This window comes from Syngnathus typhle, linkage group LG7, assembly GCF_033458585.1.
Source record: "Syngnathus typhle isolate RoL2023-S1 ecotype Sweden linkage group LG7, RoL_Styp_1.0, whole genome shotgun sequence".
Taxonomy (NCBI): domain Eukaryota; kingdom Metazoa; phylum Chordata; class Actinopteri; order Syngnathiformes; family Syngnathidae; genus Syngnathus; species Syngnathus typhle.
The window spans coordinates 4437701-4459521 of NC_083744.1; the positions used below are offsets into that span (position 1 = coordinate 4437701).

The following is a 21821-nucleotide window of genomic DNA, read 5'->3' on the forward strand; positions in this document are numbered from 1 at the left end:
GCACCCAAGATGGAAGAACCAGGTGTTACAATTGTAACAGACATTAATGTTTTGCCTCTAGATTTGGGGGGGAAACGAAGCGTAAGTTACGATCAATGCGGCCACGTTGAGTTGCACTTATGTCAAGGACGATTATGTCACCCAGCTTATATCATTGATGTGTTTCGATAGTTGTGGGGTCGTCACTAATTATTTGTGTTTAGATAAATGGCTGAGCTATAATGGTGTAATTAATGATTAAAACTTGAAAGTATCTGTTTATTGTATTCGTTTATATGTTTAATAAAGACAAAGCCATCACAAAACTGTTGTAATTATTTAGATTTTGATCTAAATTAGCCTTGAATAAAGACTAAGCAGTCACATGAATTAACAGAAAAAATGGACAGCCGGACTCGGACTCGGTGCAAAAATCTGACCGAGTCCACAGCCCTGCTTTTAATCTTTCGTTGTTTTGTGGAGCAGTTAGCTTTGTGCATCTCGAGTTGTCGTGCATCGTCCCTCCTGAGGTGATGCGTCGCTACTTCCGGTGCCTGCTTGTTTCTGAAGGCTGACTGACTCGTTGCGTCACGTGGTCTACCAATTTCGTTTTGTTGGGAAAGTCAAGAACCAAATCATATTTGATGCCGAATAAAGTTAACAATCTATCGAGTCTCCCGTGCGCCATTAGCCACCGGAGTGGCGTCGCGTACGTCACACTAAATAGACTAATTTGATTGGACGGTTCGGTTTGAACATACTTTCTCATAATATAAAGGATCTGTTTTCATAATAGCACCAAAGAAATAGTAATCACATTTATTTTGGAGTCTCAAATGTCTCCAATTGGTCCAAAATGCCGCTGCTCGTTGGAAGGAGCGCCAAACTTCAACGGCTCCCCTTTTTGCCCGACAGTCAATATTAAGATTCTTCTGTTTTGAAATATTGTAATGGTATAGCCCCAGATTACACCTCAGAGTTTTTTTTTTTAATAGAGCAAATTAATATTTTGAGTGTTTTGTATTTGACCTACAAAGACTTGCACAATATGGATTTTTTGTAATTTTGTTTTACCTGTGTAGAAACAAACCCTTCTTTCATAAATATTACAAAATACAATAGATGCGTATCTAATCATTGAAGAAATAAAATGAAAGTTAACCACAAAAAGTAGAAGTGTTTTTTTTTTAATGCTTGAAACCTGCCATGGAGGATAACTATGTTTACAATAGCTGTGACGTCCGGCGTGCTCAAAAATGTCTTTTGCGTCACAAAAGGAGTCCAGATGCAACTTCCCGTCCGTGCACGTGGTAGAAAAATAAACATCTTGGCTAGGACATGAAGGCCACTTTGCTGAGATTCTGAGAGTTCATGGCTCGCAAGTGTCCGCTGGAGGTGGCGCAGGCACGTTTGTCTCGATGCAAGGCTCCCGCCATGGGCGCGGCCGAGGACGCCGCGCGCTGGTTGGAGCCGCGGCAACCGCGAGCTTCAGAGTCCGACGCCAGGATGTTGAGCACGGCCTGAGGCAGGCCCTGAGGACGCACCGGGGGCCACACACACACACACTACAGAGTGCAACTTGACACAACTGGAAGCTGTCGTCACGTGACGCGCGCTGTTGATGCGGCGGGAGGTATCGTCGCCGTTGGACAGAAGAGGTTGCACCAAATTCACATTTTTACCTGACACTGGTTGATCTGCAACCAGATGCTTTCAGCCTTCTGAAGGATATCTTCCACGTCCAGCTTCATGGAAAGCTCGTTCACATGCTACCCAGACCGGCCCAAAACACACAAACACGCTCGTTAGCGCGTGCGCAAAACAACACAAAGGGCCGCGAGCTTACTTTGAGGATTTCGTTGAAGCCAAACTTTTCCTCCATGATTTTGCTCTTCTCTGAGTCCAGAATGGCACAGCAGAGCAAGAGATGGAAGTTGTGACAAGGCAGCCCCGTCCACATGACCTGAAAGGCAGCAAGGTCAGCCGGGGTCGGTCCGTCGCCGTGCCGACGCCGCGCGCCCATACCTCCCACAGCCTGAGGACGTCGTGGAAGGAGAATTCCCTCTTGAAGCGGATGAGCAGCCAGCGGAAGCAGAAATAAAGATAACCGGAATCCTGAGATTCTGTGGGCGCACCGGGGACAGGTCAAAGGTCAGGCGAGAACGCTCATGTGACAGACATCCAGGTGTGCATACCCAGATAGTTGCAGAAGGACGGATCCAGCAGCCTGAGCAGCGTACTGAGCTGGATCAGCTGAGTCTTCATTCCCTGCATTTGCTCCTCAAAGTTCTGGTGCTGGCAGGGAGGGCCGAGAATGCCGGTCAGAACCCCGAGCGCTGTGCAAAACGCGCAAACTCACCATGTGCTCCATGAAGGAGACGAAGCACCAGAAGGCGTCCACCTCGTTCTCCATGACAAAGACAATGGGTGACAGAAGGTCGCTCATGCCCTGCACATAACCTGCACACACAAGCGCACGCACGGTGAGCACGCTTCGAGACGGACTCGGAGATGGGCACGGAGATGGGCTCTCGCTCTCACCCAGGTCAAAGTCGTACATGCAGTACGTCATGAGCACGTCGTGCAGGAGGACCAGACCCGGCGTGTCCAGCCCCTCGAAGAACCGGTTGCTTCTGTCCGTGCGGTTGACATCTTTCTCTGGGAGGGGAGGCAGAGCTTCAGGCAAGGGGGCAGGGCCCCGAGAGGCGCAGGGGTGGGGCCCTGAGAGGGTGGGCACCATCCTCACCGATCAGACTCCTGTAGTCTCGAAGCCGGCAATTTCTTCTCTCCTGCTCTTCGCTCACCGACTTCCACTGCAGCTTCATGCGGAAATATTCATCCCTGCGGCAGCGAGCGGCATACGCGGTCACGTGCGTTTCCAGACAGCGGCGAGGGAGCCGGCCGGAGTCACTTCCGGCCCGAGTCGCGGGCACGGCCTGGACCGGCGGCCAACCAATCCTAGGCCACATATGGACAAACAAGCCTCACCAGCTGGATTAAGGACAATTGAGTCTTGGATGAAGCGGCAAACCCATGCGGCCCAACTAGGCCGAACCGGGTGCCGGGTTTTTTGTGAGCGGGTAACGGCTTTCAGTTTTTGAATATTCTCTTAAAGTGTGACTGCTTGTTTGTCTCTACATGCGCGGCGGCCCTGCAATTGCCTGGCCAACAGTCCAGGGCGTAGCCCGCCTCTCCGCCCAGCTCTGTCCCAGCGACGCTAGCGAGATGAAGGGCTTTATGTGGAAGGACGGCGGCCGATGACGACGACTCGTACGTTTTGCTTCTCTGCAGACTTTTCCTCTCATCCAGAGTGCTGTTCCAGGGAAAATAGCCTAAAAGAAACTTCCAGGCTTCTTTCCTCACCCCGTGGCACAGACCCTGCAAGAGGCGACGCAATTAGAGAAAAGGCCGACCTCCTACCAGCGGGCGCCCCGGACCGCAACTTGCCCCTCTGAAGATGGACTCTTGGAGCCGGGCCACTTGCATCAAGCGACCGTCCTGGTCCTGATGTCCATTCCACGCGTCGGCAGACACGGGAGCGCTCCGTGACACCTGCGGTCGCGTCCCCAGGTCCACCTAGTCAGCACACACACACACAAAAGAGCGTAACCGAGCCGTGGACTCGTGTTTGTGGCCAATGAGGAAATGGCTTCTCACCCTGGTGACCACCTCAAAGCCAGGCTCCTCCTGCTGGTTGATCTCCAGGCCCGGGATGATCTCCCCCAGTAGATGGGCCACCTCCTCCGGGGGGCGCTGGTGCTGCTCCTCCGTGCCACGGAAGGCATCGAAAATGTAGTTGGTGACTTTGGAGAAGCGGCCCAGGGTGGTCACGTAGGGGTCCTTGCGAAACTTCTACCGGGCGGGGTTGGGGGGCTGCGTCAGCGCCTCTGCGTGCGAGTGTGTCGCCGGCGCTTGGAGACGTACCTGGACCAGGCCGAAGTTGTTATCCTCCAGCAGATTCTCAAAGGACTGACTCAGAACTTTGTCGGGAGAGCTGATCAGCAGACGAGACTCGTCCTCCGCGCACCTGAGCCCACGTATGCGCCTGTCGTCATTCCATTTAATTGTAAATGATGTCGCTGCGTGTGTGTGTGTCGTGAGATGCTGCCCCAAAGCAGGGTTAACAGATTTCGAATGTGCCACAGCTCAGACAATTTCCTGTGTGTGTGTGTGTGTGAGAGATAAGAGGCTTCATCAGATGATCTTTACCTCAAAGGAAGACAATTAGCATACAAATGATGTGCTTCGGTGGCGCTCGCCAAGGTTTGAGGCGGCGGGGCCATGCTAAGCGAAGCGCCACGGCTGCCGGTCCGCTACTCACTCGCTGAGCGCGACGACTCTCCTCAGGCTGTCCAGCAGCTCTCTGCTGCCGCCCTGGTGGAAGTGTAAAGGTGGCAGCGATGAATATCCCTTCAGTGTGAAGAGCAGCGAGGGCACATCGCCGCACGGGTCCTCCTGGAGCGTGACGGCTGCGAGCTGACCGAGGCTGACCGAGAAGAAGCGTCCGCCGCGCTCGTGACCGCCCGTCGCGGAACCTGATGGAGCGACGACAGGTGAGCCTTTAGAAGCTGGAGCGCTCGCCGCCGAGCTGCAAACCGACCCTCGCCTGCAGCGCAGGACTTCTTCTTGAAAGACGTGGCGTTAATCAGGTCCCACTCGGCCTCATAGCTCGGCTGGTTCTCCACAGGCCGCCGACCCGGCTCGCCCGGACACCGGCTGCCGCATTGGGCCCACTCCATGACCGAGCTGGAGTCCTACAGAACGTCTGCTTAGTCACTGGGCTCAGATGATACCAACGTGGCTCGATTGTGAGGCAGGACCAGCCTTGGCGAGTTAGAGCTAGGGCAACCAACGCGGTTCCCCGCATGGAGTGACATCGCCAAAAATCGAGTTTTGGTTTGTCCTACGCTGGTCCTGCCACGTCTTCCACAATTGATTGGTAAATACGAAGGCGCTACCACCTTGGTTAGAGCAAGTTGCATTTGGAAACGAACACACACCTTGGCAGCGCATAAAATGTGCGACGGGTCCACGGAATCCTCAAGAGGCGTGAACTCCAACATGACGTCCGCATCCTGATATCATAAGAACTTTGTTAAACTCATCCTCCTCGTCCTAAATCGGGCAGCAACTGTTTTAAGAAACGTTAGTGCGTGAAACCTTTTACCTTCTCAACTATTCGAAGTGAACCACAAACAAGAAAATCTTCTTCCTTGTCTTCTTCATCACAACAGGGATGCATAAAAACTCCTTCTTGCTCAAATAGAACCTCAAAACAACACACACAAGAGCTCATGTGAACAAATAGCCACAAAGGAATGAATGTATTGCTTCGGCCCAAGACTATAATGAGCATAAGTGAGCAATTGTCTCATACGAGCACATCTGAATTCGGATTTCTGTTCTTGTGCTGACGTCATTAGCGTCCTGTTATCCGTCAAGCACCAGCGGTTACTTTTGTGTCACTGTCGTTAAATTAACGGGGGGGGGGGGGGGCAGCGAGGCCTTTGAATCTTGCACACAAGATAAATAAATCGTCTCTGTCGGCTCATTCCGAGCATTAGAGTAAGTCAGTAGCTGCACACATGTGTGAGGTTTCAGCTCAACGTTCAGGCTACAAACAAACACGTTTAGCATGCGCAAGCTGTCTCGTCGGACAAAGTTGAAAAGGTTGTTGCTGTGACTGACGACAGCTTTCAAGCGCCGCCGCAACGCTGCGAGCGAGCTAGCGGCAGCGCCTGCTAACGGGGTACACTCCCCAGCAATGGCGGGAAGAAGAGCGCCAGAGACGGTCAAGACATTTTTTTGAAATTGAGAAACGGCCAAGACGCCTCCGCTCGCTTCCTGCCGACAAACGTTGTCAGCGTAGCGCTGTCACGTCAACCGTTGTCGGTGGAGACACGCCTTGTTTTTACCTTAGCAGAAGACTCGGCCGCCATGTCGCCGACACGTCACGTGCCTGTCGAACGCCACAACAACATATACGTCAGCTTCCGGTAAGCACTCGCGATGCATCCATGGACGCTGGGAATTCAGATTTATCCGACTCAAATGGTTCGGATAATGGATAGATTTTCCCAGTTTAGACCTCGTTCGAGGCGAATGTAAACAAAAAAAAGTTCTGATCAGTTGTTTGTGTTCGTTAGTCATGACACGTTTTAACCTGCACCAAACCACAAATTCATTCATGCATGTAAATAAAGTTTTTCATCTTCTAAGCTGCTTTCAACTTGAATACTCGCTAATAGTAAATTGCAGAAGACTTTAATGGACGCCAGATAGCTCAAGTAGACTGCCGTGGAAGATACAAAAGGTCTGCTCCTTCCAAAAATATTTTATGTTCGCTACACCCATGTAAAGGGGGTTTGGCTTTGGCTGGCCCGTGCAGCGTGGGTAAGGAGTGAAATAACTTCAAGTACAAAGAAAAAAGACTTTTATTGTGCCGCAATCAAAAAAGGAAGTAGTGTACCAGGAAGTTGGAGCAGCATGAACAGAGCTGAATGGAATGCTTGCTTCAGTAATACTGATTTGTACCAGACAAGAACAAAGTCACAAGGCAGCAGCACTCTTGCTAGGTAGCTCGGTGCTGTTGTGGCGCGTCTTGCGCGAGGTGCCGTCGTCCCGTGGTCGCGCCTTCTGCAGGTTGGACATGGCAGCCGTGCGCTCGATGTCGATGAGGGCATAGAGCTCAGTGCGGCGCGTGGGCGTGCCGGGCGGCGGGGGCGAGGTGGGGGTGCGCGGCGTGTGCGGGTCGCTGCCGTCCGAAGCACCCCGGTTGCCACCCCCGTTGTCCGTCTCCACCTCAATGTAGTTGAGCGTCTTAGGCGGCTCGCCCGCCCCCAGCGCTCGGCGGAAGTCAAAGTTGAAGACGGTGGGTCCGTCAGGGCGGCGCCGCGCCGTTTCAGGTCGGTGGGCGCTCAGCGGCGCCGTCACGTTCTCTGTGTTGATGTAGTTGTGCGAGGGATCGTAGGCGGCCGACAGCGGGAGGGGGCAACAATGCGGGTTGAAGCCATTGAGCGACGGTGTTTTCAGGCCGCCGCCGATCTCCTCCTCCTCCCAGCTGGACTTGCGCGCCTCCCACACGGGCGGCAGCGCCGGCAGGTTCTCGTAGTCCAGCAACGCCGTGCGGCGCTGCGCTGAGTTGTTGACATTCTGCAGGTCGGGGTTCAGCGGGGGCGGGCGGCGGCAGTGGGGCGCTGCGCCTGTTTCGGCCGCCTCCTTGTCGCCCTCTCGAGTCTCTCCCGCCTCCCTCAGCCGTCGCTGGACCGGCGTGGGTCCCAGCACGAAGCGCGCGCCCTGCGGCTCGAGCAGCACCCGGGGCTCCGGCGGCGGCGTATCGCAGTTCACCCGTGGAGGGGGCGGAGGGGTGGCTGGGCCACGGGCATCCGGGGAGGCGGGGCTCTCTGGCGGCACGTCAGTGCTCAGCGGCTCCTCCAGCAGACGCGCCGTGTTGACGTAGGTGTGCGCCTGAAAGCAGGGGCAGCGCTCGTCGGGCGGCGCCGGGGCAGCGGGAGCGCACGACGGACTTGCGCTCTCGTCGGACACCAGCAGGGGGTGCGTGGACTCTTCGCCCACCGACGGCAGCCGGGTGCTGGCCACCGACGGGTGGCGGCTGGACGGGTGGGACGGGACATCGCCCGTTGACGGGAGCCGTGTCACACCATTGGGCACCGTCGGCACAGAGTAACCCTGGGCTGAAATGCAAGGGTGTTAAGAAACGCTCCACAAAACCGGGTTTTCATTTCTCTGCTGTTGTGTCCGTGTGTACCTGCAGGTGAGAGCGTCGCCCCCTGGTGGCCGGCGTCCAGCACGGCTTCCTCCACAACGCTGATGCTGTGACTGTGCATGATGTCTTGCAGCATGTTGAAGATTTCCTCAGCACGTGCGCACTTGAACGCAAAGATACCTACGCCGCACGTAAACACACGCGCATAATGACATCACCAATACAATATGCAAAAAATGTACAGCAAATGCGTTCCAAGTGACGCTGGCGCCTACTGGTTAGAAGGAACCAAAAACAATAAACAATCTTTCAAATTCAGGTGTCAAGAAAGTGTGATCGTGACATCCCTGATATACTCACGATCACACATCCACACACACACACACATCTGCACACGCAAGCGCGCGCACACACACACAGCAAAGGGGTGAGCGGAGGCGTGTCACCTTGTCCGGTCTGACAGCGGCGCCCGCTCTCGAAAGAGAAGAGGTTGGAGTCGTAGCCATAGCGACGCAGGCACAGGTATGGCCACCTGACGTCATCGCGGCGATGCGTGTGCAAGACCAGCTCGCCGTCCGTCAGCTCCATCACGCCGGCGCCCAGCTCGTTCCCATCGTCGTCCACGTTGACCACCTGCCAGGCGACAACCACAAGTGCTCCGGGTTACATACCAAACGGGCCACTGCGTGCACACGCCTCCACCATTTACGAATTGCTTGATCGGAATTTGCTGGGGACTCTGTTTTGACCAGCTTGGTTTTGACTTGAGACTTGTGCCACTGGCGTCGCACGGAAATGAACCCACCTTGAATTTACTTTGATGATTATCTGCAATCAATTCTTTGTCTGGACAGCTTGAACAGCTACTACCCATGATGCCCTACTGCACCCGCGCGGCTCGTCTGCGCGCCCACACACACACAAAAAAAAAAACATCATGACAACGGCAAATGGATGCGACCACATCACAATCAAGATGGCACTCTTGAAGGCATACCTAAGATCCTCCTCCATGGTTAGCGGCACAATCTTCAGCATGCGAGCCTTTGTCACAGCGATGATGACAAGGATGATAACGATGAGGATCAAATCAGCTGCAGTCAATCAAACAAAACAACAATACAATAATGATCAATGTTGTTATTAGAGGCGCAACAATCAGCAACTCATCTATTTTGAAAATTATTCTATGACCAGGATCATGATCCAGCTTTTGCATATCAGTCGAATCAGGTGTGTTGCAGCACTGAGACAAATAATACAGCCTGGAAACCGGCCCTGGATTGATGATAATAATATAACCCACATTATAATAATGAATAATAATGCATCCAATATGCACATTGATTCGTTCTATAAACATTATGAATTTTGTATTAAAAATCAATTGAGTAAATCTAAGGACAATGTTGTAGGATTAAGACGTATCAAATGCTAAAATTGATCAAGTTTGAATTTGCTGCAGAGTATAATGAATTCGAAAATTAAAGTGTGCAGAGTATAATGAATTCGAAAATTAAAGTGTGCTTTCTAGAAGTACACGCCCATGGAAAGCTCAATAAAAGTAGCGATTATTGCTCCTTAGATTCAAGAAAAAAGACGCAAAATGAAAACCTACTCTTGCTGACATCTCCTGTTTACCTTGGTGTTTCGTCAAACGTACAAAAGTAATTGATGGAAGCCGTTTTTGGAAGGGTCAAATAAATAATAAAATTATAGGTGTCCAAATTTCGAGAAGACGACAAATTTGTTAAAGTGATTGAAAGATCTTTGGAAAGTTGAGTTGTTATGCCAGCTACTTATTCGCTTGCTTGGTTAGCACGGCTAGGCTACAGGTCTGGCTAACGCATAGCTAGGCTAAAAGGCACCGCTAACAGGCGAACGCATCATCGAAAAAAAATGAAGAAACGTGAGAAAATAAAGTTAAACAAACTCACCGCACGAAACCAACTGAAAGCCGACTGGAGCCCTCCAAAGGTGGCGGAAGTCCTCGCGCTGCGTCCGGCCGAGCAGCTCCGACGGACGGTCGGCGTTACCATTAGCGGCAGTTAGCTTAGCATTAGCAATAGATCAGAATCAGCCCCCGCCGCGTCCATCTTTCTCTTTCCTCCTCCGCCAAAAAAAAAAAAACAATCGGCACAACTTCTCCCAAAGTCGTCTAACGCTCCCTTTGACGCACCACAGGCGACGGAAAACAACCGGAATCCATCGAGAACCGTCGGCCCGTCACCGCCAACCGAACGCGAAGTGGGGAAAAAAAAAAAACGAAAAAAAGAAAGAGAAAGTTTGCTGGTCTCTCCGCTGCTGCTGCTACTCCGATAGCTAACTAGCGAACTCGACCAACGGGCTCAAAGTTGGCCTCCAGGTGGCGACCACGAGCAAACACGAGCCAGCCGGCCAATCACGAGCCAGTCAACCACCAGCCAGCCAACCGCGAGCAAGGCTATCCCAAGCCAAGCAGCTATTAGCCAACCAGCTCTATCTACCATCTGCGCACGCGCAGACGAAGTACTCCGTCCACGCATCATCAGAAGACGAAGACTTTAATGGCAACTTCAATATGCATTTCGATCACATTGATAATAGTGCGCATTTGTGTGCTTTACGCAACAATAAATTTGCTAAGATCAACAACAATGATAAAATAAAATATGTAGTTAATATATAATATACAAGCTTGCGCAGTGTAAATGACTATACTGTACAACCTTTAACAGCAATGTGCAAAATCGTCTTGCATAAAATTAAAAAACAACCCATATAGGCCACCAGTCATATTTGGATGACATCTCCAGACTTCTCATTTCACTGACGTCATACATACGGTGTGATGTTATGATGTTAATGTCGCCCGTACAGCATCTGAGGACACACAACATAACACAACGTTGATCACTGCACGCATACACAAAGAGGCATTTTTAAATGTAAGTAGAAAAACAAACACAAAAGAACACTGTGTTTGTTTTTCTACTTTGTTTGCTTAATTAGCAAACACACAAAGAGCAGATAAAAGAGGCCAATTAACACAAAAACTCAGGATGCAACCCAATTCCGAGACAGGCACCAAGCCATCGAACCACAGACTAAAAGCCAACTGACCTGCCTGGCTCAAGCCGACGTTTTCATACACAATCAAGTTCCTGGCTCGCAGCACGTCGCTGATGCACTGATGCACAAAGGCGTACTGACGCTGCGCACACACACATACATACACACACGAGAAAGGTTTAACCCACAGGCCGGTCACGTCAGGCTCAGGGACAGCCACGGCGGAGGGAGGGAGAGATGTACCTCGGTCTGCAGCATGTGTGAGCGGTGGAGGCGCAATTGCCATACGCAGCCGTAGATGTCCAGCGTGTCCGACGAGTCCAACTGCTGCAGGAGGCGGTCCAGCGCCACGAAGGTCCCTGTCCGGCCCACTCCGGCGCTGCCGCAACACAAGGGCGGTGTCAAACGGACGCTTTTCTCGGGGCCGCCGCGTGTTGCCTACCTGCAGTGCACAATGGTGGGTCCTCCGGCGCCGCTCCGGTTGACAAAGTCTCTGACGGTCCGGACAAAGTGGACCAGCGACTGCGTGCCGTCAGGAACGCCGTGATCAGGCCACACAGTGAAGTGGAAATGACGAACCGTGTGCACGCGCCGTATGTCGTCCTCCTGGTACACATGAGACTTCAACACCTGGACGCGCACACACACATTCGTCACGGCCTCGCTTACGCTGCACACGTTGAATTCTCGGATGGTCCACTCGGGCAGCACCGACTCGGAGGTCATGTGGACAATGAGGTCTCCGTAGTAGAGGGGCTCCCGTTCTGCCGGCCAGTAGCGGTCGCACTTCACCTTAGGGCGCCACACACACATAGAGGCAATTCTTCAAAAGCTCAAACGCTCCTTCGGTGTGTGTGTGCGGGATACGCACGCGTCCTTTCTCCACACACTGCGTGAGCATGACTACGTTGCGAACATTTTGCTCCCAGACCATCTTCCAGAAATCATCTTTGGTTCCCGGCAGCGGCCCCTGGGTGGCGATGTACTCGCGGCGGGAATTGTTGCCCTCAAAGCACAAAGCACGCAACTTCAAGGTTGCCCTGGGACAGTGTGTGTGTGTGTGTGGGGGGGGGGGGGTCTCACAGGTATGTAACTGGCATTGATGTAGTCGGAGCAAAGTTCGTCATCCACGTAGGACAACTTGACTCTCGTAGCGTCGTCTACAGACACAAGCTGTCAGTGACACAGGCGCAGGCGCGAGCTCGACGATTGGCGGGCGTCTCACAGGGCAGGATGTTGTTGTATCGGTTCTTGCCACGGTTGTCGGGCAGCAGAGCGGCGTCCGTGCTCTGGTTGCGCCCGACGTCCTTCAGACTCTGCCCCCCGGGAAGAAAAGAAACGATGAAAGGCCACAAGAAAATGTGGGAGAAGAAGAGAAGAAGATGGCAAACGACACCTCGTACTGCTCGGAAAGCAGGAAGTGGGCATCAGCCTGGAGCTTGTTGTAGTGCCGTTCAAAGTCGGCCACCTTGACGGGGCTGAAAGAACGCCAAAAAGTCAATGTGAGCAAAAGCATTTGTTACAAGCTACTCAAACGTGTTTACAAAAAAATTAAACATTTAAACAATAAAGAAATGTAAACATATAAAAAACTGAAAAAAAGTTTAAAAACGACCCCAAAAACATTTAAACAATATTTTTTTTTACAAAATAAAAATTTAAAAAATAAAAAACGACCCCAAAACAATGTATGTTAACAGTTTTAAAAAATACAAAAAGTATGATTATTGTGATTGATTTTTTTTTTTACCTTGTCATGTGACAGGGCTTTCTGCAACAGAAAGAAAGAAAAACAAGAGTTGGTGGCTTCGTTGAATAAAGACCACTTGCCTGACATTACCAGTGTGTGTGTGTGTGTGTGCGTGTGTGCGCACGAATGCGTGTGAGCTCACCCTCTGAGCCCCAGATGATTTCTTGGCAAAGGTCGGTCTCTCCTCAAACCCATATTGATCGACACGCTTTCCTGCACACTTTTAAAACACACACGAGTCACTCTTCTGGATGTTGCTCTCTCACAAACGACTTACATTTTGGGTCGCGCATGTCGCCTGTATACGATGAGCATCACCAGCATCGCCAAGGCAACCATCACGAAGACGGCGGCAATGATTCCTCCTACCAGGGCGCCGGCGGGGTCTGCCGACGGTACGGGACGAGAGCAGAGTTAACAGGGTGGTCACCACGGCGACGACACGGGCCAACCTTTCCTGACCTGTTGTGGTGCGCACGGGTAGCGACAGGAAGGTGTCGGCATAAAGAGGCGGAGAAAAGCCATCGGGAACTTGCGTGAACGCTCGCACGCTCAGCCTGAAGCACAGCAAACACAGCGGCCGCTCACATATGTGTCAACACAAGGGGGCGCTATTGGGCACCTGTAAGCGGTCGTGGCTTTGAGGGGTCCGTCACAGAAGCGTTGCAGGTGGCGCCGTGCGTGTGTGGGCTCACACGAACCCCCCAAGACCTCCGTCCCGGCCCCCACGATGATGTCATAAGCGCAGGCTTCAGCCGAGCCGGCGGCAGCGGCAAACAACGACGTCTGGTACGACTTGATGGACGAGTTGGACATGTAGTCGGCGTACGAGGGCAGAGGGTGGCGCTGCTCGGGAAGAATGCGGTCTTCACCTGTGGGACGATGGGACCGTTGTGAAGAAGCTTTTTCAGTTTTTGAGAGGCCGTGGAATTTTGTCAAAAGTAAAGCTTGAACAAAAATTGCGCATCATCAAGCGGGTCGCTCCTTTCCTGCCTTTGGACTCGGTGACGACTACGCTGAAGAATTTGACGGCGCCGTTGATGTCGCTGAACCAGCTGCAGTTGAAGTGGAACAGGATGGACGAACGGGTCGCCCGGGCCGAGGCGGCGTCCACTTGCGTGCCGATGTCCGGCACTGGGGGGCCTGCACACAAGGCAGGACGCCGACAGTGAGCCCGAGGCAGGCCCACTTCAGCGCCGCTGTCGGGTACTTACGGTCGATCATGGTGAGCACGCCGTCCCGGGCTGCCTCGCTGGCGCTGTTGTCCGAGATTACTTTGACGCGCACGCTGTAGCGCTTGTGAGGCTCCAGCAGGTCGATGACGTACGCGGCCGGACGCCCCTCCGGGCGCCGATCCAAACGCCGCGAGTAGACCAGACTCTGCGAGTCCTCGCGAGCGCACTCCACCACGTAGGAATCAAAGTCAGATTCCGGGGGCGCCCAGGAGCAGGAGACGGAAGTGGAGCTCTGAGGGCGACAGCGCAGGCCGACCACGGGGGATGGCTCTGCGGAAAAACAGCGCTAAGTGCAAATCATGTGACGGATTTCAAAAGGAAGCAAGCTGTTAGCGTGCCCAGAGTTTAAAGGTCACGGGTTCAAGGAACCCTAACACACCTGATTGAAATGATCAAGATTGATGTGTCACAGATATGTGGGTGGCGCCACCTACTGGTGCGGATGCTGCCCTGGATGGGCAGGCTGTAGGAGGGCGGGGCCTCGCCCCCTCCCTGCGAGCTTCCGCTGACCGTGCGCAGGCTGAAGTTGTAGAGGCGTCCGGGGAACATCCCTCTCACGATGCGACTCCCGGACCGACGATTCTCGTACGGGTTGACCAAAGAGCCGCGGTCGCCCGGCGTCCAGCGCACCTCGAAATCGTCGAAATCCGAGTCCGGGGGGACACTCCAGGTGAGGTCCAGGGATGTATTGGTCACCCCTCGGAAGAGGAAGGAGCTGGGCGGTCGGGGAGCTGAAAGGACAGTTGCCAAACTCAATTCGGTCCGTCCTGATCCAAACCCAAATTTGCTATTTTCATTAATTTCTTAAATAAACAAATATATTTTTTTTAAAATAAAAATAAATAAATTAATTAATTAAAAAAACGAGCGAACGAACAAACAAACAAACAAACAAACATATACAATAAATAAATAAATAAATAAATAAATAAATAAATAAATAAATAAATAAATAAATAAATAAATAAATAAATAAATAAATAAATAAATAAACTGTGTGGAAACTCATGCTGATGATTTGGATGAGTTAGGGTTACTTACCTGTCCTGGCGTGCACGCTGGCGCTGTTGGCGAGATCGCCGCTGAGGCTCAGGATGTCAACGCGGTAAAGCCGACCTGGCGTCAGGCCGTTGAAAACAAATTGGGTGACCTCAGAGCCTAGATGCTCCTGTGCCCGCAGCGAGCCGTTGGGGGCGGAAAGCGAGACCAGGTACCCTGACACGCCGCCCTGGCCTCGCCGCCACAAGACCTGCAGCTGGTCGCAAGCATGGCCGCTTTGGGCACGCAGAGACGTAACGGCGGACGGGACTGGGAGACAACACATCAGGGACATCAGCGTGGCTACAAACACCACCATGACGATGAAGACGTTAGCGGTGATGGCGATGATGATGAAGATGATGATGCCGATGATGCTGCCGGCAAGGATGGCAATGATGATGTGTCGGCAAACCTCCGGAACGCACGCTGACCTGTGCCGGCCCAAATGCTGGAGCTGTTGCTCAATTGTCCGCTGCGCGTGACCACCACCATCTTGTAAGCGGAACCGGGGTTGAGTCCTTGGAAGGAGCAGGCAAGGCCGGAAGGCCCGACCTGACGCCGCTCCCGCAGAACCTCGTCGGCGCCGTACAGGAGAACCTCGTACGAATCCAAGTCGCCCGCCGGCCGGGACCAACAGAAGGCCAGAGCGGTGCTGGTGTTGCTTTGGATGGACAGCTGGGTGGCGGCTGCCGGACCTAACGGGAAAAGGAAGCGAATGGTGAACGGCACGTGGAGCGTTTTACACAAGCGGGAAATCTTACGTGTGCGGGCCTGGGCGGCGGCGACGAGGCTTTGGACTCCCCCGCTGGTGGTCCGGACCAGGACCTTGTACTGCCTTCCTGGGCTGAGATGGTCAAAAGTGTGGCGTGTGAGCGCAGCGGTCAGTGTGGTGTTGCCAAGGATGGCGCCTCGTTCGTCTAAAAGCTGCAGGAAGTAGCCGTCCGACACGCCCGCCGCTTCCCGCCAGCTCGCCAATAGACTGCCGGTACCGACCGGGTTCTCCACCCGCAGCGCCGTGACTGCCGACGGAACTGAACAGAGCACGCCGAGCAGCCCGCTTCAGAGAACTAGCTGCACCGAAACGGCAAAACGGAGCGGAACCTCACCTGTGCGTGCGCTGGTCGTTAGGTGGCTGGACAGGTCGCCACTCAGTGCCTGAACTGTCACGCCGTACAGTTGACCTGGCTGGAGCGAGCCAAACTCGACCTGATTCTGATGTCTGAGCAGGTGCCGTGCGTCCAGTTGATGGTTCTGTCTGTACAGTACCACCACGTATCGGTCCACGTCGCCTTGGCCCGGCGTCCAGCTCACCATCAAGCTGCTGCTGTCGCCGCCGTTGGTCACCTGGATGTTCTTCACCTGGCTGGGAACTGGACACAAAACCAAAACGGCAATCCTCATGCATCTCGGCCGGGCAGCGGAACAGAACTCGTGACGTGTCCGCTGTGCGCTCCCGAACCGGTGCGGCCCTCGATAAACTGGGTCCTCTGGTTGGGTCCGCTGAAGGTGGACACCAAGACTTTGTAGAGTCGTCCGGGCGTGAGTGAGGTGAGCTGGCACTCGGTCACGGCGCCGCCCAGGGTGAGCGGAGGGAACACCTTCATGTCGCTGAAGAGCAGCTGCACCTGATAGTGGTCCACGTCGCCCGGGGCCGCCGTCCACGACACCCAAAGCTCCTGCGAGGTCTGACGGGCCACGTGCAAGGAACGCACCGCCGCAGGGACTGGGGAAAACAATCGTACCTTCTGCTGAGTCCTCGCTCAATCAAACTCGCGTGCAAACGGCGCCGGATGCAAAAAGGCTCACAGGTGCGAGCGTGGGTGGAGGCGCTGGCCTCGTAGCTGCCGCTGCGCGTGCCGACCACCACCGTGTAGAGTCGTCCCGGGACCAAGCCGTGAAAGACGCACTCGTTGCGCAACCTGGACACCGTCTGGTTCTGCAGCACCGTGTTGTCGTGCGTGATGGCGACGCGGTAGAAGTCAAAGTCTCCGGAGGCGGGACGCCAGTACACCTTCAGAAAGTCGTCACGGGCGCCGTGGATCGCGGTGGGGTTCTGGACCTTGGACGGTTCTGGCCGACGACAAACGAGTCAAAAGGAACTCCCAGTCAGAACCATTTTGTGTCTGCTGCACTCACGGGTCCTCTCCAGGACGGAGGTTTGGTTGCGGAGGCTTCCGCTGGAGGTGCTGATGGAGATGTTGTAGAGGCGTCCCGATACCAGGGAGCTAAAATCGCACTGGTGACTGCTTTTGGAGACCACCAGCGTGTGAAGTGTCTTGTCTCGTTCCCTGAGAGCCACCAGATAGCTGTCCACCTCCCCCAAAGCGGGACGCCAGGACACGCTAAGGAAGTCCACGCGTCCGTTGTTGCTGACCGTCACCTCGCCGACAGCAGCGGGAACTAAATTTGGATTGAGGTGTGAACCAGAAGAGCCACAAACACTTGTTTTGATGCCATCAAGAGTCTTACCTGTGCGGCCCTCGGCCACCGTCTGCCTGGACCGGAGTCCTGCTCGGACCGTTGTCACCACCACCCCGTAGAGGGCGCCGGGCCTCAGGTCACGGAAACCCAGACTGGCGTCCTCGGCCGGCACACTTTGGTTCTTGATGACGCTCCCCTCGTGGAGCAGCAGGACTAGGTACAAGTCCACCTCCCCGCTGGCCTGCTCCCACTCAGCCAGGAGGCTCTCGGTGCTTCCCAAATTACGAACCTGTAGTCCGCTCACTTGAGATGGAGCTGACAACCAAGAGGACATAATAAGACCACCACAACCATCCATTCATCTTCACAAAAAGATGCTGAGGCTCCGTCTTACTGGTCCACAAGTTGATGGAGGCGGAGCTACTCAGGTTGCCGCTGGTAGTTGTCACGGTGACGGTATACAGACGTCCCGAGGTGAGCGTGCCAAAGGCGCAGCCGGTGGCCTCCCGGGGGAGGAGCTTCTGGACAGCGGCCGAGTCTGGCCGGGCCGCGCCGATGACCGTCGTGAAGCCGTCCCACTCGCCTCGCGGTGGGCGCCACCGGAGGTTTACGGAGGACTCGTCCACACGATAGACGCAAAGCTCCTGAACTGGCCTGGGGGCTAAGAAGCAAAAAACACTTGAGAAACGGGAAGTCCAAACACCTCGCAACAGAACAGAACAAGTCATGTTTGAGGGGAAAGCAAACCGACCCAGTCGTGCTTGGCAACGCGCCGTGTTCACCAGCATGCCGCTGTGGACCTTGACCTCGGCGCCGTAGAGGCGGCCCGGCACCAGGCCCAACTCGCCGGCGGCCAATACGTATTCCCGGTTCGTCTTGCCGACGCTGTCGTTGACCAGAACTTCCGAGCCGTTGCGCAGCAGCACGCCGTACTTCTCCCAGTCGCCACTCGGGGGCGTCCAGGCCAGACGTAACGCGGTGCCATTTGAAAGCGACATGGCCGACAACGCCGACACCGCCTCAGGAGCTGAAACACCCACGGGAAACATTAGCTTGATTTTTTTTTCTGCGCTTGTGGCACCCTTGACTGATGACTTTCATACGTTGACAGCTAAGATGGCTGACGTGGGCGCTTACCTGTGCGCACCTGCACTTGTCCCAGTGGTCCGTGTAGGGCCGAGGCGACGCTGACGCCGTACGTGCTTCCCGCCCGCAATCCTGTGACGGCGCAGGTGAAGTTTAGGGCAGCGGCCGCCACTGGCTGGCACTCGCTCACGCTAACGTGGCCGCCACGCCAGGCCGCCGCCGTTGCTGTGAAGTTGCCGCACAATTTTTGGGGGTTGACCGTCAGCAGCGCCCAATTTACGCCGACCTTCACCTTCCCGAAGGTCACCGAACAGCCAGGCCGACTCTGAAATGTCAGACACACAAAAAAAAAAAAATGTAAGTCTAAGCAAGCCGGCCGGCAAAGTGGCCAGGGCACAGCGATAGGAAGGAAAAGTCACTCAACTTACGGGCGAGTTGACCTTTGGCCCGGTTGCTGCGGGACTGCTTGTTGTTATGGCAATCGTTACCAATGCATGGCCTGCCGGGCTTGTGGGCGGGGCTGAAGATGTCGCTGGCCTGCTTGCGGGAGCGAACAGAATCGAGGTGGGCAAGGTGGCAGAAGCGGGGCTAGAGGCCGCAGGAAGGCTGGGAGTGCTGACAACAAGGGAGGCAGGGGTGCCGGCCCGAGTCCGGGCGGGATTGGTTGCAGCGGTGTTGCGATGAGTTGAGCCAATCGGGCTGCTGCCAGGGGAGGTGGGACGACCGGGATCGGCAGGAGTAGAGTCAGACGTGGCAGGGGTGCCTCGGCTCGCTGATGTCACGGCGGAGATGCTGAACGCCATCTTTGTTGTGACCTCACTTGACACAAGCGGCTCATCTGATAAGCTGAACGGAGGCGGCGCTGTTTTTGAAGTTTGTGGCCGGTCAGAAGGCGATGTCTCCGATATTATCACCTTTGTTGTTTGCCGCCAATCAGGCATGGCCGTAGTCGCCGACGTTATGGGCTGTGACGTTTGTGGCCAATCAGAACCGGTTAGAACCGGGGTCTCTGATATTATCATGGTGGATGTTTGCTTCCAATCAGATTGGTCTGAAGTCTTGGATGTTAATGTCTTGGACGTTTGTGGCCAATCAGACGTGACCGGAAGTGGAGTCTCTGACGTTGCCGTCTCTGATGTTTTCGGTCTATTAAATGCGGCCGGCGGAGTCTCCGACATTATCGTCTTTGATGTCTGCAGCCAATCAGACGCAGACGTTGGCATCTTTGACGTTTGTGGCGAATCAGACACGGTGTGAGGTGGAGTCTTTGACGTTATTGTCCCTGACGTTTGCTGCCATTCTGACTTGGGCGGAGGCGAAGTCTCTGATGTTGCCTCTGACTTCATCTCTGATGTTGCCTCTGACTTCATCTCTGATGTCACCTCTGACGTCGCCTCTGACGTTGCCTCTGACCTCGCCTCTGAGGTCGTCTCTGAGGTCGTCTCTGAGGTCGCCTCTGAGGTCACCTCTGAGGTCACCTCTGAGGTCACCTCTGACATCGCCTCTGACATCGTCTCTGACATCTCTGACGTCGTCTCTGACGTCATCTCTGACGTCGTCTCTGACGTCGTCTCTGACGTCGTCTCTGACGTCATCTCTGACGTCATCTCTGACGTCATCTCTGACGTCATCTCTGACATCATCTCTGACATCATCTCTGATGTTGCTTCTGTCTCTGACGTTGTCTCTGAGATCTCTGATGTCGTCTCTGATGTCGTCTCTGACGTCGTCTCTGACGTCGTCTCTGACGTAATCTCTGACGTCGTCTCTGACGTCGTCTCTGACGTCATCTCTGATGTTTGTGGCCAATCAGACACAGCCGGACGCGGAGTCTCCGATATGGTCATCTTTGACGTTTGTGGCCAGTTGAATGCAGCCGACTGTGAAATCTCTGACATTATCGACTTTGACGTTTGCTGCCGATCAGATCCGGTTGAAGGTGGAATGTGGGAGGATATCGTCTTTGATGTTTGTGGCCAATCAGACGCGAGCGGAAGGGAAGTCTCTGACGTTATCATCTTTGTCATTTGCGGCCAATCTGACGCTGCCGGGGGCGGTGTTGCATTTGAGTGATCAGGCGTCACCGTGGACCTCGGAGATACAAGGCCAAAGGTCACGTGTTGGGATGGTGAAGCAGTGGGTGACCCTAAAGTTGACCTTGTCACCGCTAAACTTTCTTGTGTCCTTGAGGAATGCCTAAAGGTTGAACCTTGATCTGAATGGAAGAAAAAAGAAAATATCACAAAAACACCAAAATCATTAAGGTGGGATTTCAAGCCCATTCTGAAATTAAAGGAATGAGAGCAATATTAATATTTAATACAACTTTATTTAACAGCTACAGCTGTAAGAAAGAACGTATAAAATAATGATACAACTGCAAAGAGTGAAAACAGTCAATTAAAACACAAATAAATATACAGTAGTAGTAATCTACCTAAAGAGTAGACACCAATAACAACAAAGTCAGTCTTAAATTGGGTTGGAAGACATCGAATAACAATAAATAAGAAAAATAAACATCTTTGTCCAGATTTTCTGCCAATTTGCTTAAGTGGGCCACCCAAAAATTAGGGTTTGGGTTACATGGGGCCCCCGGGCCATGAGTTTGACACCTGCGTGGAATGTACAACATTGTTGGAAAGTCTTTGACTGACCATGAGTAGCCTACCACCAATCATCGGAATTGAACGACGAGCCTTTGACGAAGACGACAAATTACTCGAATAACTCACCAGTCGCACAAGTGGTCATCAAGAAGCCCAGGAGAAGTAGAAGCGCGTCCATGTTGTCAGCCGAGCGCCGCTCATGCTGCACGCACGCGGGCAGGCAGGTAGGTAGATAGGTCGGTCGGTAGATTCTCCTCGCGTCGAAACGTACGCTCCAAGGCAAGGGAAGGGAGGGAACAAATCGAGCGTCTCCTCTCGTCACGGGCGGCACCGGGTACAGGAAAAAGCCCAGCGGCGACGCTTCCTTCCATTCAATTCTTCTACGCACACTTTTAGCACGCCAGGAAATTCCACAAAACACCTCACGCTCCCACGGCCAAGAAAACACGTCAACAATTGCAAAGACGGTACACTTTATCGTTGCAAAATGTTCTCGGCGATTTCCTAGCAAGGACACAAACACCAATTAGTCCTTCCCCAATAATAATGCTGCCTTGTGAGATGCTGTTTTGAGGGTCTGGCGAAAACTCATGAAACTTTCAGACCTGGCATGAAATGGGTATTTTCGACCGTTACTGTGGCCAACGTTGCGAGGACCCTTGAGAGCTGCTCACTTTCTGTTTGGAAGATCATTGTCAAATTACACAATTGATTTGATTTGATTTGATGTAACGAATTATTTAATCCACATTTCTTTTTTGCAAAGCAAGGCGTTTCTATTGTGCTTTGGACTATAATGGACTTTCGTGACAAAAGTTTCTTTTTGTTTCCATGACCCTTGAACAGGCAAGCACACGCCTCAAACGACCTCCGTGTTTCCCTTCCCTGCAACAACACACGCGCACACACACACACACCCTGCC

At 53.4% G+C, this 21821-nt stretch overlaps 3 protein-coding genes and 1 long non-coding RNA gene across 11 annotated transcripts; 1 reads left to right on the forward strand and 3 right to left on the reverse strand.

Annotated features, from left to right (window-relative positions):
• Positions 1 to 1150: 1150 nt before the first annotated feature.
• On the reverse strand, positions 1151 to 6045 carry LOC133156511 (TBC1 domain family member 15-like). Of its 8 annotated transcripts, none has more exons than XM_061282303.1 (17): positions 5895 to 6045; positions 5147 to 5248; positions 4980 to 5054; positions 4586 to 4733; positions 4301 to 4514; positions 3904 to 4006; positions 3637 to 3831; positions 3427 to 3555; positions 3254 to 3357; positions 2726 to 2937; positions 2521 to 2637; positions 2339 to 2439; positions 2175 to 2274; positions 2005 to 2102; positions 1826 to 1942; positions 1662 to 1748; positions 1151 to 1544 (listed from the first exon to the last, which is right to left on the reverse strand). In XM_061282303.1, the coding sequence occupies exons 1-17, from the start codon at positions 5916 to 5918 to the stop codon at positions 1311 to 1313; spliced, it is 2160 nt and encodes a 719-aa protein (XP_061138287.1). In that variant the 5' UTR covers positions 5919 to 6045; the 3' UTR covers positions 1151 to 1310. The 8 variants fall into 8 exon arrangements, with proteins under 8 accessions (XP_061138287.1, XP_061138286.1, XP_061138288.1 ...); XM_061282302.1 differs by having other exon boundaries at positions 3637 to 3828; positions 4580 to 4733; XM_061282304.1 differs by having other exon boundaries at positions 2175 to 2268; positions 4580 to 4733.
• Positions 5475 to 8019, forward strand: LOC133156563 (uncharacterized). The gene is made up of 2 exons (XR_009714881.1): positions 5475 to 5975; positions 7754 to 8019. It is a non-coding gene; the product is annotated as an uncharacterized LOC133156563 (long non-coding RNA).
• Positions 6396 to 10076, reverse strand: LOC133156527 (fibroblast growth factor receptor substrate 2-like). The gene is made up of 6 exons (XM_061282327.1): positions 9643 to 10076; positions 8703 to 8799; positions 8511 to 8607; positions 8152 to 8338; positions 7748 to 7885; positions 6396 to 7673 (listed from the first exon to the last, which is right to left on the reverse strand). Exons 3-6 carry the CDS (start codon positions 8577 to 8579, stop codon positions 6529 to 6531), a joined length of 1539 nt encoding a protein of 512 aa, XP_061138311.1. The 5' UTR covers positions 8580 to 8607; positions 8703 to 8799; positions 9643 to 10076; the 3' UTR covers positions 6396 to 6528.
• Positions 10077 to 10232: 156 nt separating this feature from the next.
• Positions 10233 to 21244, reverse strand: LOC133156486 (receptor-type tyrosine-protein phosphatase beta-like). Its single transcript, XM_061282236.1, has 30 exons — positions 21025 to 21244; positions 18718 to 20504; positions 18341 to 18614; positions 17955 to 18230; positions 17598 to 17864; positions 17252 to 17518; positions 16919 to 17182; positions 16589 to 16852; positions 16242 to 16505; positions 15889 to 16152; positions 15544 to 15813; positions 15214 to 15477; positions 14783 to 15049; positions 14176 to 14472; positions 13721 to 14011; positions 13500 to 13649; positions 13129 to 13378; positions 12969 to 13063; positions 12784 to 12892; positions 12649 to 12726; positions 12507 to 12527; positions 12153 to 12234; positions 11982 to 12072; positions 11840 to 11916; positions 11628 to 11762; positions 11426 to 11548; positions 11199 to 11362; positions 11000 to 11135; positions 10808 to 10898; positions 10233 to 10567 (listed from the first exon to the last, which is right to left on the reverse strand). The coding sequence occupies exons 1-30, from the start codon at positions 21074 to 21076 to the stop codon at positions 10539 to 10541; spliced, it is 6999 nt and encodes a 2332-aa protein (XP_061138220.1). The 5' UTR covers positions 21077 to 21244; the 3' UTR covers positions 10233 to 10538.
• Between the last annotated feature and the right edge of the window lie 577 nt (positions 21245 to 21821).